Here is a 17,750-nt window from a genome sequence, read left to right on the forward strand (position 1 = left end):
GACATGGTCTGAATCAAGGTGGTACCCAGTGAGATCTCCAATTCCACAGTGTGAACCCATAGGGGTAGATTGGTGGCCTCATTTCGGGTGGGCTGGATCTGGACTCTAACCTATTGCTCATGTTTGGTTCACCTGTTCTAAAACTCCCTAGATATTTTGTTTAAGTTACTATAGAAATATTATATGTATATGATAGTCACAATATTTATGTGAGATAAAAGTAATTGGTTCTCTATGAACCATAAAGACAAACCTTTTATTGTTGGTACTGTCTATCTTGTCTATCTTGTTTTATTATGGGCCTTGCAAGCCACATCTATTGCAGTTTTCATTTTTTTGTGAAATTAATAAAATTATTGAAAAGAGAAATATTATTGTTCCATTGGCGTTAATAAAATATAGTCACCTGCAAGTATACAAGCTGGTGTTGTAAGACTTTTAAACTAAAGCCTGGTCCTGATCATCTATAAATATTAGAAGAAAATGCGCATTCCATGCTTTTTCTTAAGAAAGAAGTAAAAAAGCAGACATCACAACGTGTACAAGTTAATGAACACCACATTGATCATGCTTTCAGCTTCTCATACATTAGAGATTGTCTCATAATGTACAGATATCCTGGGCAGGCAAAATAATCAAAATGCACCCGAGAAGGCGGGTCAAAATAGCAAATTCTTTCTTCCTGGTTTCTGAGCTATAATGCATAATAATACTATTTCAGTACTTGCAAGCAAAGCAGGTAACATTTAAGCTGACTATAGATGGATCAAAATTCGTACAATACAGAGCTGGAAACCAGTCAAATTTTGATCCATCTATGAGCTGACCGGTTGTACTGAAATTGATCTATTGATCAATTTCAGTAAAACAGCCTGTTTTTTTTTTGTGTGATCACTGCCAGTGATGGCTATAGCTGCTGGCGGTGATCATTGTATTCTGACAGCTGGGAAACCTCCTACTGTCAGAATACAATAATGCAGAGGGAGGGATTCCCCCATCAACACTAACTGTGTTGATAGGAGACTCGCAGAATTTTCTTTTCTTCAACCCATGGTTGATGGAAAGAAAACTGTACGGTGTTTGTCCTGCCATGAAGATATTGGGATGCTAGACAGTAACTAGATCTTAAACTACATGATTTTTAAAAGATTTGACCATACACATGTAGATGATCCAAAGACCAAGTAAAACTTGCTTAATGGGTGCAAACAAATGCTGATAATGATCAGGCAGGAATGATGGGTGCATTCCCTGCATGCAAGTGTTTCTTTGTTAATAAATGGTGCATCCATGGGTATCTCTCCCATCCGATAATATGGAAGGAGGGTGTATAAACATAGAGATACAATTGCAAATACAATACTGTAGTACAGGCATTTGGCTGGAACAAGTAAACACTAAATTTTGGAAGCACTCAACATGGACCCCTTCCAAAAAAATATTAATGGCAGTGTTAGGTGGAAGAAGTTGTTAGGCATGAATGCTAAATATAATGTGTAATTAATTTGCCTATAACTCTGTGATTTTGTTTTGTTGTCAAATATGTCTCTGTGCTCTGTCAGAAAATAAAGGTCAAGGTTTCTTGCAAGAGTATCATAATTAATTCGTAACTTTAAGTCTTGTTTGTTTTATTTCTGAAAATGCATGTTGCACTTAAATGTATCTTCAATTAAAATATTTTAATGTTTTATTGGTACAGGAATAGATCAACAAAATACACATGTTCCATTGGTCCATTGCCCAGATTGTTTCTATATTTATTAAAGTAGAGCTGAATATTTATATTGTTTTGACACACAACTTACAATAGAAGATAAAATGTGAAATAAACAACCAGTTTATATAAGGCAAAGTACCATTTCAAGTATACCATATCTCACAAAAGTGAGTACACCCCGCACATTTTTGTAAATATTTAATTAAATATTTTCATGTGACAACACTGAAGAAATGACACTTTTCTACAATGTAAAGTAGTGAGTGTACAGCTTGTATAACAGTGTAAATTTGCTGTCCCCTCAAATAACTCAACACAGCCATTAATGTCTAAATCGCTGGCAACAAAAGTGAGTACACCCCTAAGTGAAAATGTCATAAATGGGCCCAATTAGCCATTCCCCCCCCCCCCGGTGTCATGTGATTTGTTAGTGTTACAAGGTCTCAGGTGTGAATGGGGAGCAGGTGTGTTAAATTGTTCAAATGTTGCTCCACACAAAGATGGCCTAGGCTATATGAAGATTGCTAAGACCCTGAAACTGAGCTGGAGCACATTGGCCAAGACCATACAGTGGTTTAACAGGACAGGTTCCACTCAGAACAGGCCATGGTCGACCAAAGAAGTTGAGTGCATGTGCTCAGCTTCATATCCAGAGGTTGTCTTTAGGAAATAGACATAAGAGTGCTGCCAGCATTGCTGCAGAAGTTGAAGGGGTGGGGGGGTCAGCCTGTAAGTGCTCAGACCATACAAATGCATGCATTAAATTGGTCTGCATGGCTGTCATCCCAGAGGAAAGCCTCTTCTAAAGATGATACACAAGAAAGCCCACAAACAGTTTGCTGAAGACAAACAGACTAAGGACTTGGATTACTAGAACCATGTCCTGTGGTCTGATGAGACCAAGATAGACTTATTTGGTTTAGATGGTGTCAAGTGTGTGTGGCGGCAACCAAGTGAGGAGTACAAAGACAAGTGTGTCTTGCCTACAGTAAAGCATGTTGGTGGGAGTGTCATGGCCTGGGGCTGCATGAGTGCTGCCGACACTGGGGAGCTATAGTTCATTGAGGGAACCATGAATGCCAACATGTACTGTGTCCTACTGAAGAAGAGCATGATCCCCTCCCTTCGGAGACTGGGCTGCAGTATTCCAACATGATAACAACCCCATATACACCTCAAAGACGACCACTGCCTTGCTAAAGAAGCTGAGGGTAAAGGTGATGGACTGATGGACTGGCCAAGCATGTCTCAAGACCGAAACTCTATTGAGCATCTGTGGGGCATCCTCAAACAGAAAGTGGAGGAGTGCAAGGTCTTTAACATCCACCAGCTCCATGTTGTCATTATGGAGGAGTGGAAGAGGACTCCAGTGGCAACCTGTGAAGCTCTGGTAAACATCATGCCCAAGAGGGTTAAGGCAGTACTGGAAAATAATGGTGGCCACACAAATTATTGACACTTTGGGCCCAATTTGGACATTTTCACTTAGGGGTGTATTCACTTTTGTTTCCAGCGGTTTAGACATTAATGGCTGTGTGTTGAGTTATTTTGAGGGAACAGCAAATTTACACTGTTATACAAGCTGTGCACTCACTACTTTACATTGTAGCAAAGTGTCATTTCTTCAGTGTTGTCACATGAAAAGATATAATAAAATATTTACAAAAATGTTATGGTAGTACTCACTTTTGTGAGATACTGTATATATTATAGGAACCCTTACACACATACATTTCAGTTATTTAAATTCTAGCCAAACAGCTAATACGCAATTGAGGAAAAAAACACAAAAACATATTTTTATTAATTCTTCTGATGCTACATACGTAATATTACACCAAACTGCATTGTTTATTAGGGATAAGCTGTCTACTTGTTTATTAGGGATAAGCTTTGGGTTTGCATTGACCATGGGTTCAAGCAAAACCCAAGCTGTTCACCTAAACCTACAGCTGTTGCAGCTTCCATCTGCCCTCTGATTTGTTTCAAATTGTAAAAAAATTATTACATGGAGTGGCTTCCAACATTTTTTAATAGGATCTAACAGTCCTCTGGAGTCTGTCAATACCAAATTAGGTAGAAGAAACCCTGCAGTGGACTTTGAGATTTATTGCATTGGCATTAACAAACATTGCACTTAATGGTCCCAGTCTTGTCCACCTTTGTTGAGTACATCCTTTAAAACTTTATTCCATGGTCAAGATCCTCTTGGAAACCCTAATATGACCGAGCCTGTGAAGAGACTCATTTATTGGAGTTTTGTGCATGTGTTTCTTAAACGCACCTCCTCAGAGCTTGAAGTAGTGTCATCCATAACTGACACCATAGCCTGGGTGTTGTTGTGTGCCATATCCACTATCACCCTCTCTAACTCAGAGATAGTGAGCTACTCCACAACCACAACAGGGGCATAGATAGTTTGGTACAACACACTTTTAAACATGGTAAGCTTCATTAACATATTTTCACATGCATATTATCTTCCATCACTCTTACCCACTTGTGCAGCACAAAACTTTTTCCGAGAAACTTCTAGCTTTGACACTCCAGGCCTCTGTCTCTGTTTCACTTGACACTGTTTCTAGGAGTAACTCCACACCATATTATTTTCAGATTAATTTATAACATTTCCTTTCCTACTGTACAGAGCACTGAACAGAGAGAAGTCTTTCTACAAAAACATAGAGGGCACTGTTACTGGAGTAACTCACACTTAATGACAGACAAATTCACTGCCAGACTCACCAAGGACTGACTTCTCTTTCCCAGCACTCTTCTCATTTAATAAGGTTCTACCACATGACTCAAATTCACCTTTCAGTTGCAATAAAACGGTTCATTCTGTAGACCTGCCATTCCATTCATATAACCAAGGTATGAAGCAGCAGCAGACACAATATGTGCCTTGTCAATCCCTGCAGACTTGGCCTGGACTTTTCCATGGTTGCTTGGTTTGACTGAAAACAATTTATCACCACAAACCTGGTGGTCAAAACAGGCCCTAGGCTAAGTTACCTTGTCCAGTATCTAGGAACAGGGGACATTTGGCAACTGCATACCCCCATTTATTACACCTAAGACAACAAATTTCTTGGGTGCTAAGGAACACTCACATCCCTTTGTATGATGTCAGCTGGTCTACTTGCACCAGTGTTGCACTAGCATGAATCTCATGGTTCCCTACAGCTATCTGCTTGGATCACTTGAATTCTCAGAGCTTGCACTACTCTTTCTGTAATCTGCTGTATCCAGCAGAGTTATATGATTGTTCAAGAATCATTTTGCATTTTTTAGGTGCAGCAACCTTATTTGTGTTATAGTTTTTCTCCATTGTTTTAGCTCATTTCTTGAAACAGAAATGACATTCTCAAAACTCTAAGATCATTTGGCAAAACAGTCTTACAGTTCAGCACAACACTATAACTCACGTGCAAAAGCTCATATCTCTCCCAAAACTGTTCACTCATGCTTCAAAACCATATTCCTTTCCCATATAAAGAGTCAGTGCCCCCAAAATGGCAAAGATTCTGCTCAATTGCTTTGGCTCATTTCTTGAAACAGACCAGACATTCTCAACTCTCTTGGTGCTTTTGCCTAAATAACCTGGAAGGCACAACACCATGTTTCTCCTTCAAAGCTCATATCTTTCCCAAAGCAGTTCACTCATGTGTCAAAAATACATTTCTTTCTCATTCAAATAGTCAGTTCCCCCAAAATGCTTTGTCCCTTTGGCATTGTGTAAGCACTGCAAGTCAAAATGTTTAGATGTTTTGTCTCTATGGCAGAGGACCATTGAAATATCCCTCATGTCCACCTTTCAGTCTTAGCCCAGTCCTTCATTGACAATGGTTACAGTTTTTGTCTAGCTAACTGAATACAATTGTGTATAAAACTGAAAAAAAAGATTTTAGGGTAAGAGTAGCCTCCAAGGTTTGACATCACACATTGCACTCATACTGCCAAGGAAAAATTACTTTACAGTATTGTAACCATTATCATTCACACACAAAGTAACTTCCATACGTCAGAGTAAAAAGAAAATGTATACAGCAATATATACTACTGTAACATCTCTTCACTGGCCACCGTCCTCCCCTCCTGCCCATCCACACGCTGCTGTCTGTCTGGCCACAGATTCTCGTCAACATCGCAGTGTATGTCCTCCCTTGCGATGCAACCATGGAAGAAACTGCGTGCATGTCGCAACCATCCTCTACACTGATCTCCTGTAATATCCTCACAGGCAGTGTCCATTGCATGGAGCAGGGACCTCTGATCTTGATCCAGATGCTCATATACTCTCCATCTCCAAGCGGAGAAAAACTTCTCAATAGGATTGAGGAAAGGAGAGTAAGGTGGTAGGAACACCATATCCATCCTTGGATGAGCAGTGAACCAGGCCCTGATAAGCGGGCCACAGTGGAAATTCACATTGTCCCATACAATTATATATTGTGGTAGGTGAGGCACTATGAAACCTCTCTCATTTCAGGGATCAAATCCAAATGAAGGCGGTCCAAGAAGATGAGGAGCTTCTGTGTATTGTTTGGGCCAAGACTGGGGATGTGAGTGGCTACACCATTCTCAGAAATGGCAGCACACATAGTTATATTGCCCCCTAGCTGGCCTGGGACATCCACCGTGGCCTGAGACATCCACCGTGGCCCGGTGGCCAATAAAATTACAGCCACATCTTCGGTCCTTGGCCAGGTTGAAGCCAGCCTCATCCACATACACGAGTATGTGAGAGTTCTCGTTTCCTTCCAATGCCATTATTCTCTACAATAGAGTAAAAAAAGAAAACATCAAATCAGTCATACAGAAGAGTCATACACTACAGTTACAGACAGTTACATAGGAATATTCTATGTTCTACACAAGTTCAATATACTACTGGCCAGTATTCCAGTGGTTCTGAACCTGGGGTACATGTACCCTATGCAGAGGTACTACAGGGGGGTGTTTGACAGAAAGGGGAGGGTAAAAATTATCAACGAGTAGACTTACTGAAGTGTTACAGTAAAACCTACAGTATTAGAAAGATTTACATGGGAGGCACTACTGTAAGTGCAACTCTTTGACCCTTTTTCTTACTGTATTGTATGTTATATTCTTCAAAATAAGGATTATAATGATAATTGCGTCATACAGTAAGCTGCAGTTTTTACGCAAAATTTTTATAAATCAGATACGTAAATCAAATACTTTCTTACCTGGATTACCTGGATTCAGAAATCAGGTAAAGTGGGTACTGAAACCAATACATTTTGGGAACCACTGCTTACAGCAATTGTAAAAAGGTTATCTTGATGGACAACCATTGACTGACTTACATGTACATACTGGTACCACAGCTCTTTCACTCTGTCAGAGTTCCTCTCAAATGGTACCCTGTAAATTTGCTTCATTGTCATCTGATGCTTCTTCAATATGCGGGCTATTGTGGAGATGCTTATAGAGTTGACATTTTGGAATATGGCATTGTCTTGTAGGATTGCAGTTCACATCTGTCTCAATGTGATGGCATTATTTGCAAACACCGTGTTACAGATCTCTTGTTCTTGTTGTTCACTGAGAAGTTTTCCTCAGCCACCCGTGCCAGGTTGTCGTCCAATCCTAGACATAGAATTCAAAGGACAACACTCCGTTTGTAATTTATACCTTATGTATTCCGTACAGAATGAGTTACCAATGTAATCGTATTGTTGTTTTACTTACAGTAACTTTACCACAATTCCAATGCATCACTGCACAGTGACTGGAATACTACTGTAAACTGTATCATCAATATTGTAGAAAATAAACTATTCCATACTATTCCATAGTTATTTTCTACAATATTTTTCTTGTCATTGTTAGTATTGTACTGTAATACTGTAGGCCTATCACACATACACACACACATACACACTAAATTAATACGTAAATGAGTAAATAAACATATTTGTTGCTCTATGCACAGTGTCCTGTCCTATACATTATATAATTCCATCATTGACTGACTACATACCTGTTTTCCCTGCGAAAGGTTTGGATGATAGAGGAGACTGTAGAGCGAGGCACATTAGGCTGCACCTGCCTCCACCATTGTGAGGCCATGGTTGATGACATGGTCTATAATTGTGGCCAAAATTTCATCAGGGACAGCATGGTGTCTTCGAGCTCCTCTGACTCTTCCCCCATTTCCACCACCAGTTGCCCATGTGCATTTACTTGGCCAGGTGCCTCCATGTTCAGAAATTGTACTGGTCCTGCATGGTCAAGCTCTATATATACATGTTTGGCAGCATTCACAATCATGGACAGCACCTGTCAGGTAACTAAACATACTGTTTGATTGGTCATCTGAGACCAACTCCAACTCCTCCTTCATTAGTCAAGTTCTAGTTGCACCTGACTGTCAATTGCTGTAATCATTTTATCAAATGTTCCAAGAGGTTCATATATGGTATTCATGGTATTATGTTCCTGAATAATTTTGACAATTGAACAGACTATTGTGCATGTGATGACTTAAACAATGAAATGAAGCTGACACGTTTTGGAGAAAACGACCATTAGACTGAGACTTGACAATCAGTTTAGATCATGGATCCCCAAACTACGGCCCTCCAGCTGTTACGGAACTACACATCCCATGAGGCATTGTAAAACACTGACATGCACAGACATGACTAGGCATGATGGAAATTGTAGTTCCTGAACAACTGGAGGGCTGTAGTTTGAAGACCCCTGGTTTAGATCAACAAGATCTATTCACTTGGAAATTGTGCTAAATGTAGGCTACTTGTACTTAATCATTTGAAAGATGTACTGAGACATTGAGACATGTACTGAGACGTTTGCAATTTGATGAAATGAATGAGAAATTCAATTCAGTTGTGAACAATTGCCAAGTGGTTCGTAGATTTGTCCATGTTGTTTTGAGAATGTCATTTCTGTTTCAAGAAATGAGCCAAAACAATGGAGAAAAACTGTAATTTGGACATAGACTTTCATTGTGCTTGTTCTAGGTACCTCATACTGCAGATCCACTGCAGATCTTATACTGTAGAGTTCACCACGACTTTAACAATTCCAGCAAATTATGCATTGACACTTTAATAGCTGCTGGGATATATCCACAATTCCAAAGCTAAGGGTACTGTCCCTTTAAACTTCACAGACATATGCCTGTCAAACATGATGTGCTGTGTCTTTTAATGGAACATGTAACAACATTCATACACAGTTTATTATAAGATAACTTACATTTAAGTGGGGTTAAGCCAGACTCCAAGCAGAAGGATCTCTACTGTTGCCATTCACATCCTCTACCAATTGGGAGATTTAGCTTACAATTTAGAATTTTTCCAGGATTTATTCCACTCAGTAGAATGCATTTTAGAGCTTTTGCTCACTTGTATTCATCCAAATGTCAAAGTAGCATAAATGTTCTGCCCATGCAGGAGTTATTTAACATAATAACAAAAAGCAAATGTATTACAGCATTCTGGCTATTTTGTCTATTTCTGCTTTGAACATATAGGAGCTATGCTAGTTTCATCCTCTCTGGCTAACTAGACTTGGCCACACGCTCCCTATGTGTCAGGCTTCACGATGCTTTCACAGCACATACGAGCAAATCCTAACTATAGGATACTCTTTTATGTGGAATGTCCACCTGTTTCCATTAAGTCTCACACCTGATCAAGGACCCCTTCACTGCTGAAACAGGCACTGCGTTTTTACACAATGACACAGTAACACACCAGCCATCTGTCACTATAGTGTGTATGCCACACCGCAGATGGTTATTTTACTGTGACTATTAGTAAAAGAGAAAACAGCAGTTAATAATTAAGAGTCTTCAGCAGCTTTCATAAAGTTTAACAATACAATACCAGAAATACGTTTATAGAACTTTGTGAGCAGAAAATATCTATTTATCTAAATAAGTTAAATTACAGAAATCAAAATATTTTCTTCCATTTCATCCAATTACCAGGAACAGATGTACACAGCGTGACAAATATTATTATCAGAAACATTAACAATCTACACAAAAAAAAGTGAAACTAGCTTCTACTAGCATGTTAGCACTTTAAATGAAGAAGAATGTATATTTAATTGATTTATATACTTGTGTTAATATCTGATAAAGTGACAGTTTGACCCTCTCATCACTTCTAAAGCTGAAAAAGAGCATGTACCAACCTTCTTCATGTCTAACTGTAAGCAACTTCATGTCTAACTGTTAGTTAACTAGTTTTTCACTGCGCAGATAAGATTTTTCTTTATTTTGCTACAAAATTATTATACAGACCCAGCTGTGCTTATCTGCATACAAACTAATTATTTTTGAAGTTTTCATAGTTCATGTCCAAATAAAGAGATAATACACGAGAGAAACACAAAATCAACATGATAGAATAGTACATTTTTGAAGCTGCGCAAGATAATGGATCATTATATTCTGTGCAAAGAAATCTTAATGATTTGCCAGTATCAATTTTTATTTTTTTATTTTTAAAGCGGAGTTCCACCCAAATTTTGAACAATATCTGTATGTATTCTCTTCCTTGCCTAGATGCTGACATGCCGTTTAAAAAAATGTAAATCGCCGTAATTACCTTTTATTTTTCTATTCTTCTTTGCACTTCCTGGTTCTCCTCCCGTGGGAGTAGGCGTGTTTCTAGCCTCTCCCAGACTCCTGGCAGCTAGTCTCAGGCTTCCCAGGATGCCACTGAGCATGTGCGGGAACGAGCAGTGAATGCTGGGAGCACAGCATTCACCACATCCAGGAAATAAACGCTTGTGGGTTTCAAATGCCCACAATGAAGATGGAAACCGCCTGCAGTGAATAATATAAGTTATTCTTTCCGACGAAATCTGGCACAGGCGGACATATTACACACAATATGTGAGTATGTAATGCTGAGAAGAAAAGTTTGTGAATGAACTCAAAAAAACAAAAAACGATAGATAGGTGGACCCCCACTTTAATTTTGTTAAGTTTTTTTAAAGTTTTATAGAGAGACAAAGTGGCATACACGGTTATGAAAAATGTTTCCAAATTACTTTGCTATGATTTTGGAGAAATCCTTGATCAGACAAATAAATGCACTGACTGTAAAAATGTATAAATATATTTTTTTACACATGAATAAACATGTATGTAGTTTTAGTGCATGTTTAAATATATGCTTTGTGAGCTCACTGAAGTTTTTATTTTGTGTGTAGACATCCACCTGACTGCAGGTCACTCTACAAGTTGAACAAGCAGAAACCCTGCCTGATTGTTATTATCAATTATTGTTATAAATGGATGTCCATGGAGCCACACCCCTCTCCAAATGTTAGTTGACCATTAAAGTGATGGTAAAGCTTTTTTTAAACAAACATGTTATACTTACCTCCTCTGTGCAAGGGTTTTGCACAGATTAGCCCTGACCCACCTTTTCTGGGGTCCCCCTGCGGCGCTCCTGGCTCCTTCTCTTCTTGAGTGCCCCCACGGAGAGCCACTTTCCATGGGGGCACTCATGTGGCTCACTCCCGAGTCCTGCTGCTGTGTCCATTGACACAGAGAGCAGGTGGCTCTGGCCCCTGTGTCACTGGATTCAATGGTTCCTGCTGCTATCAATATATCCAATGAGGACCTGAGACAGCGGCTGGAGCTGCTGTGCTCATCCCCATTGCTGGAATGATCGGGCTCAGGTAAGAAATAAGGGGGGGGTGCTACAGCACAGAAGGTTTTTCACCTTAATGCATAGAACCCCTTTAAAGTCATGTAAAAATTGAATGCTCTCATGAGGTCATTAAAGCCTAGATGCCTAGACCACATTTTTCAGCATCAGTATGGGTTGGTTAACTTGACTATAACTTGGTGAATAAATAATTTAAATGTATGGATTTCATTTGTTAACCCTATAGTTTATCATTTATACGATTACATGATTTTTAATACATTTACTATTTTCATGCATTAACTATATCAAACAACTACAGTATTAAACAGGGGGACATTGCCAACTATAGACTACTGTGGCTTCTGCAGGCTGAAACCATTTTTTTTTTCTGAATGAAGCCTGCAGTTTGTATGTGATCAATATGTCATAATCAATATGGTGATCATATGATTGGGAACCCCTCTAATTGGTTCTTGATTGTTAGTATGGATTTAAGCTGTCAGTGACAGCTACTGTAGGTTTGACAGTTAGCAGCTGCACATAATGTCAGCTGTAAAAAGTATGACATTTATTAACGTATCATCAGCATGGGAAAGTGTGCTGAAGACTGTTGTTAAGAAAAGGCTAAAGAGTGTCAGAATATTCCTGAACAGTACAGTATATTCTCCTCTGTTGCCAATAGCCAGCTAAATTTGATGAAATACTGTACATACATTCTGCAATATGTATAAATAAAAAAACACATTGTGCTGCTTAAATCCTGTGAATGACAAGTTTTTCCACCACAAATCTATGCATGGTTACTAGTTTACTTGAAGATCTCACTTAATCTTAGGTTTGAGACATACAGATTGCAACTCAATAAATGTATCATCATATCAATTCAAATATCTGCATCAAAAGTATCTGTATATTACCAATTACATAAGTTTTATGTTTTCTTACCACAGCTACTGCACTGGAAGCTACTAGTTCTTCTGCTGTAATGGTTGTATAGTAGGCCACATTGGTTAAGACATACCCAACTGTTACAGTTCCCATTGATATACATATTGCAAGCGGAATATTTCTACAAAAGAAAAAAAAAAGGTTTGAGAGGGTGAAAATAAAAACATACATATGTTTATGTTACTATTATTGGGTAATGCTGTCATAGGTTCAGTAAGACACACAACCTCTGTTGGTTCAGCAAGGCACACTGAGAGCATGCTAAGACAGGAAGCTACTTTTCTGCGTGAAGGACTGTAGTAAACAAGAGAATCAGACAGAAGAGGCTGCATCTGCACAAACTTCAGAGTAAGGGATATGAGAAAGCCCAGCTCTGTGGATGAAGAATAAAGACTAATAAAAGACACTTTTGTTGGCTAGAGTGGCCATAAACAGTAAAAGATAGGTAAATAATAAGTTGATTTTGCTTGCACAATTGGGTAATTTCTGGCCTCCTAAGAGGCAATTGTGAGCATATCTGTGTTCTTAGGCATTATTTATCCAGTCTTTCAATGCAAATCTCTACCATTACTGTTAATGTTTAGGATGACCCTGTCTTTGTCACTTCTTGAGCTTCTCAGTTGGTCAGGGAAGTCACCCATAACATTAAAGCATATAGATCCCTTGTGAAGGTTGGATTCCTGTCTGTGTCCTCTCTGAGGGGATTCACCATTATTTGTACTCCAGTACAGAAATTAGTGAGAAGTCCAAACTTTTTGATTTGTCACAGGAACGGGGGCAATCTTTCAGTGGACACACCTGTCCCAGTGCATCCTCTTTCTTTAAAGAGATCTCCTGTTACTTATGTTGTGCCTCTGGAACAGAAATTGAAGACAACACAAATGACAGGTGTCTTATGTATTCCCTGCTGTATTCAAGTTTTGGTTTTACACTTCAAATAAAGGATTAAATAGGAAGGCTTATGAGGTGGGAGAGGGAGGGGTCAAGTTGACTTTTTACTGAAAGTTTAAGCTTTAAGCTTCAGTTGCACAAATCACTGGATCTACTCATTATTCCTACATGTCGTTTTCAATAACATAACCTCTGTTAACCACTTGACAACTGGGCACTTAAACCCCCCTCCTGCCCAGACCAATTTTCAGCTTTCAGTGCTCTCACACTTTGAATGACAATTACTCAGTCATGTAATACTGTACCCAAATTAATTTTTTGTCCTTTTTTCATACAAATAGAACTTTCTTTTGGTGGTATTTGATCACCTCTGGGTTTTTTATTTTTTGCGATATAAATGAAAAAAGACCAAAAATTTTGAAAAAAAAACGCATTTTTCTTAGTTATTGTGATAAAATTTTGCAAATTATTAATTTTTCTTCATAAATTTTGGCCACAATTTATACTGCTACATATCTTTGGTAATAACCCAAATTAGTGGATATTATTTGATCTTTGTGAAAGTTATAGAGTCTACAAACTATGGTGCAAATCATAAAAAAATGATCACACCTGATGTACTGACGGCCTATCTCATTTCTTGCGACAAGTCAGGAAAGTACAAATACCCCCCAAATGACCCCTTTTTTTGAAAGTAGACATTCCAAGGTATTTAGTAAGTGAGGTTTTTGATGTTGTCATTTTTTCTTACAATTCTTTGCAAAATGAAGACTTTTTTTCCCACAAAATTGTCATTGTAATAGGTTATTTCTCTCACATGGCGTGTGTATACCACAAATGACAAATACATTCTGCAACTCCTCCTGAGTATTACGATACCACATGTGTGGGACTTTTTCACAGCCTAGCCACATAGAGAGGCCCAACATGCAGGGAGCACCATCAAGTGTTCTAGGAGCATAAATTACACATCTAACTTGTTAACTACCTATTACACTTTTGAAGGCCCTGGAGCACCAGGACAATGATACATGACACTGATGTGGCACTGATGACAGATGGCACTAATACGTGGCACTGATGACAGATGGCACTAATACAAGGCACTGATGACACGTGACACTGATGACAGATGGGACTAATATTTGGCACTGATGACACGTGGCACCGATGACAGATGGCACTGATGACAGATGGCACTAATACGTGGCACTGATGACACATGGCACTAATACATGGCACTGATGACAGATGACACTAATACATGGCACTGATGACACGTGACACTGATGACAGATGGCACTGATACATTGCACTGATGACACGTGACACTGATGACATATGGCACTGATACGTGGCACTGATGACACGTGACACTGATAACAGATGGCACGTGACAATGACAGGTGGCACTGATGACAGATGGCACTGATATGTGGCACTGATGACAGATGACACTAATATGTGGCACTGATGACAGATGGCACTTATACGTGGCACTGGGGACAGATGGCACTGACAGGTGGCACTGGGGACAGTTGGCACTGGGGACAGATGGCAGTGGGGACAGATGGCACTGACAGATGGTGGTGGGGACAGATGGTGGTGACAGATGGCAGGGGGACAGATGACAGTGGGGACAGATGGCACTGAGGTACTGTGTTAACTTTTTTCCGTTTTTTTTCTGACACTCACGCTGCAGCCATTAGCTCTCCCTCCTCACATGCTGTCTCTGTGTGAGGAGGGAGAGCCGGCGATGAGAGATGATCTTATATGTTTACAATTTTTTTCCTCAGTTTAGGCCGATATGTATTCTTCTACATATTTTTGGTAAAAAAATCGCAATAAGCATATATTGATTGGTTTGAGTAAAATTTATAGTGTCTACAAAATAGGGGATAGTTTTATCAGGGCTGCGACATTATGGCAGACACATCGAACTTCTGCCTTTAGAACCACTTTATGATTTAAGTAAAAAATAACATGACTTTTCAGTGAGGGATCATGCTGGAGCACCAGGACAATGATATATGACACTGACATAGCACTGATGACAGATGGCACTAATACGTGGCACTGATGACAGATGGCACTAATACAGGTCACTGATGACACATGACACTGATGACAGATGGCACTGATGACAGATGGCACTAATACGTGGCACTGATGACATGTGGCACTAATATGTGGCACTGATGACAGATGACACTAATACATGGCACTGATGACACGTGACACTGATGACAGATGACACTGATACATTGCACTGATGACACGTGACAATGATGACATATGGCACTGATACATGGCACTGATGACACGTGACACTGATAACAGATGGCACGTGACAATGACAGGTGGCACTGATGACAGATGGCACTGATATGTGGCACTGATGACAGATGACACTAATATGTGGCACTGATGACAGATGGCACTTATACGTGGCACTGGGGACAGATGGCACTGACAGGTGGCACTGGGGACAGTTGGCACTGGGGACAGATGGCAGTGGGGACAGATGGCACTGACAGATGGTGGTGGGGACAGATGGTGGTGACAGATGGCAGGGGGACAGATGACAGTGGGGACAGATGGCACTGAGGTACTGTGTTAACTTTTTTCCGTTTTTTTTCTGACACTCACGCTGCAGCCATTAGCTCTCCCTCCTCACATGCTGTCTCTGTGTGAGGAGGGAGAGCCGGCGATGAGAGATGATCTTATATGTTTACAATTTTTTTCCTCAGTTTAGGCCGATATGTATTCTTCTACATATTTTTGGTAAAAAAATCGCAATAAGCATATATTGATTGGTTTGAGTAAAATTTATAGTGTCTACAAAATAGGGGATAGTTTTATCAGGGCTGCGACATTATGGCAGACACATCGAACTTCTGCCTTTAGAACCACTTTATGATTTAAGTAAAAAATAACATGACTTTTCAGTGAGGGATCATGCTGGAGCACCAGGACAATGATATATGACACTGACATAGCACTGATGACAGATGGCACTAATACGTGGCACTGATGACAGATGGCACTAATACAGGTCACTGATGACACATGACACTGATGACAGATGGCACTGATGACAGATGGCACTAATACGTGGCACTGATGACATGTGGCACTAATATGTGGCACTGATGACAGATGACACTAATACATGGCACTGATGACACGTGACACTGATGACAGATGACACTGATACATTGCACTGATGACACGTGACAATGATGACATATGGCACTGATACATGGCACTGATGACACGTGACACTGATAACAGATGGCACGTGACAATGACAGGTGGCACTGATGACAGATGGCACTGATATGTGGCACTGATGAGAGATGGCACTAATATGTGGCACTGATGACAGATGGCACTTATATGTGGCACTGGGGACAGATGTCACTGACAGGTGGCACTGGGGACAGATGGCAGTGGGGACAGATGGCAGTGGGGACAGATGGCAGTCACAGATGGCAGTGGGGACAGATTGCAGTGGGGACAGATGGCACTGACAGATGGCAGTGGGGACAGATGGTGGTGGGGACAGATGGCAATGACAGATGGCAGTGGGGACAGATGGCAGGGGGACAGATGGCAGGGGGACAGATGACAGTGGGGACAGATGGCACTGAGGTACTGTGTTCACTTTTTTCCGTTTTTTTTTTCTGACACTCACGCTGCAGCCGTTAGCTCTCCCTCCTCACAAGCTGTCTCTGTGTGAGGAGGGAGAGCCGGCGATGAGAGATGATCTTATATGCTTACAATTTTTTTCCTCAGTTTAGGCTGATATGTATTCTTCTACATATTTTTAGTAACAAAAATCGCAATAAGCGTATATTGATTGGTTTGCATAAAATTTATAGTGTCTACAAAATAGGGGATAGTTTTATCAGGACTGCGACATTACGGCAGACACATCGAACTTCTGCCTTTAGAACCACTTTATGATTTAAGTAACAAATAACATGATTTTTCAGTAAGGGATCCTGCTGGAGCACCAGGACAATAATGACACTGACGTAGCACTGATGACAGATGGCACTAATACGTGGCACTGATGACAGATGGCACTAATACAAGGCACTGATGACACATGACACTGATGAGAGATGGCACTAATATTTGGCACTGATGACACGTGGCACTGATGACAGATGGCACTGATGACAGATGGCACTAATACGTGGCACTGATGACACATGGCACTAATACGTGGCACTGATGACAGATGGCACTAATACGTGGCACTGATGACACGTGGCACTGATGACAGATGACACTAATACATGGCACTGATGACATGTGACACTGATGACAGATGGCACTGATACGTTGCACTGATGACACGTGACACTGATGACAGATGGCACTAATATTTGGCACTGATGACACATGGCACTGATGACAAATGGCATTGATGACAGATGGCACTAATATGTGGCACTGATTACACGTGGCACCGATGACAGATGCACTAATACGTGGCACTGATGACACATGGCACG

General features: G+C 40.2%; 1 protein-coding gene across 1 annotated transcript in view; it reads right to left on the minus strand.

Moving 5' to 3' along the window:
* SLC7A11 (solute carrier family 7 member 11) overlaps positions 1-17,750 on the minus strand; it is a 393,826-nt gene that overhangs the window by 97,101 nt on the left and 278,975 nt on the right. Inside the window, exon 7 of the mRNA XM_073603843.1 lies at positions 12,331-12,454. Within this exon, the coding sequence (XP_073459944.1) occupies positions 12,331-12,454 (124 nt within the window). The remainder of the gene's footprint in view (positions 1-12,330; positions 12,455-17,750) is intronic.

This window comes from Aquarana catesbeiana, linkage group LG01, assembly GCF_042186555.1.
Source record: "Aquarana catesbeiana isolate 2022-GZ linkage group LG01, ASM4218655v1, whole genome shotgun sequence".
In the NCBI taxonomy this organism is placed as follows: domain Eukaryota; kingdom Metazoa; phylum Chordata; class Amphibia; order Anura; family Ranidae; genus Aquarana; species Aquarana catesbeiana.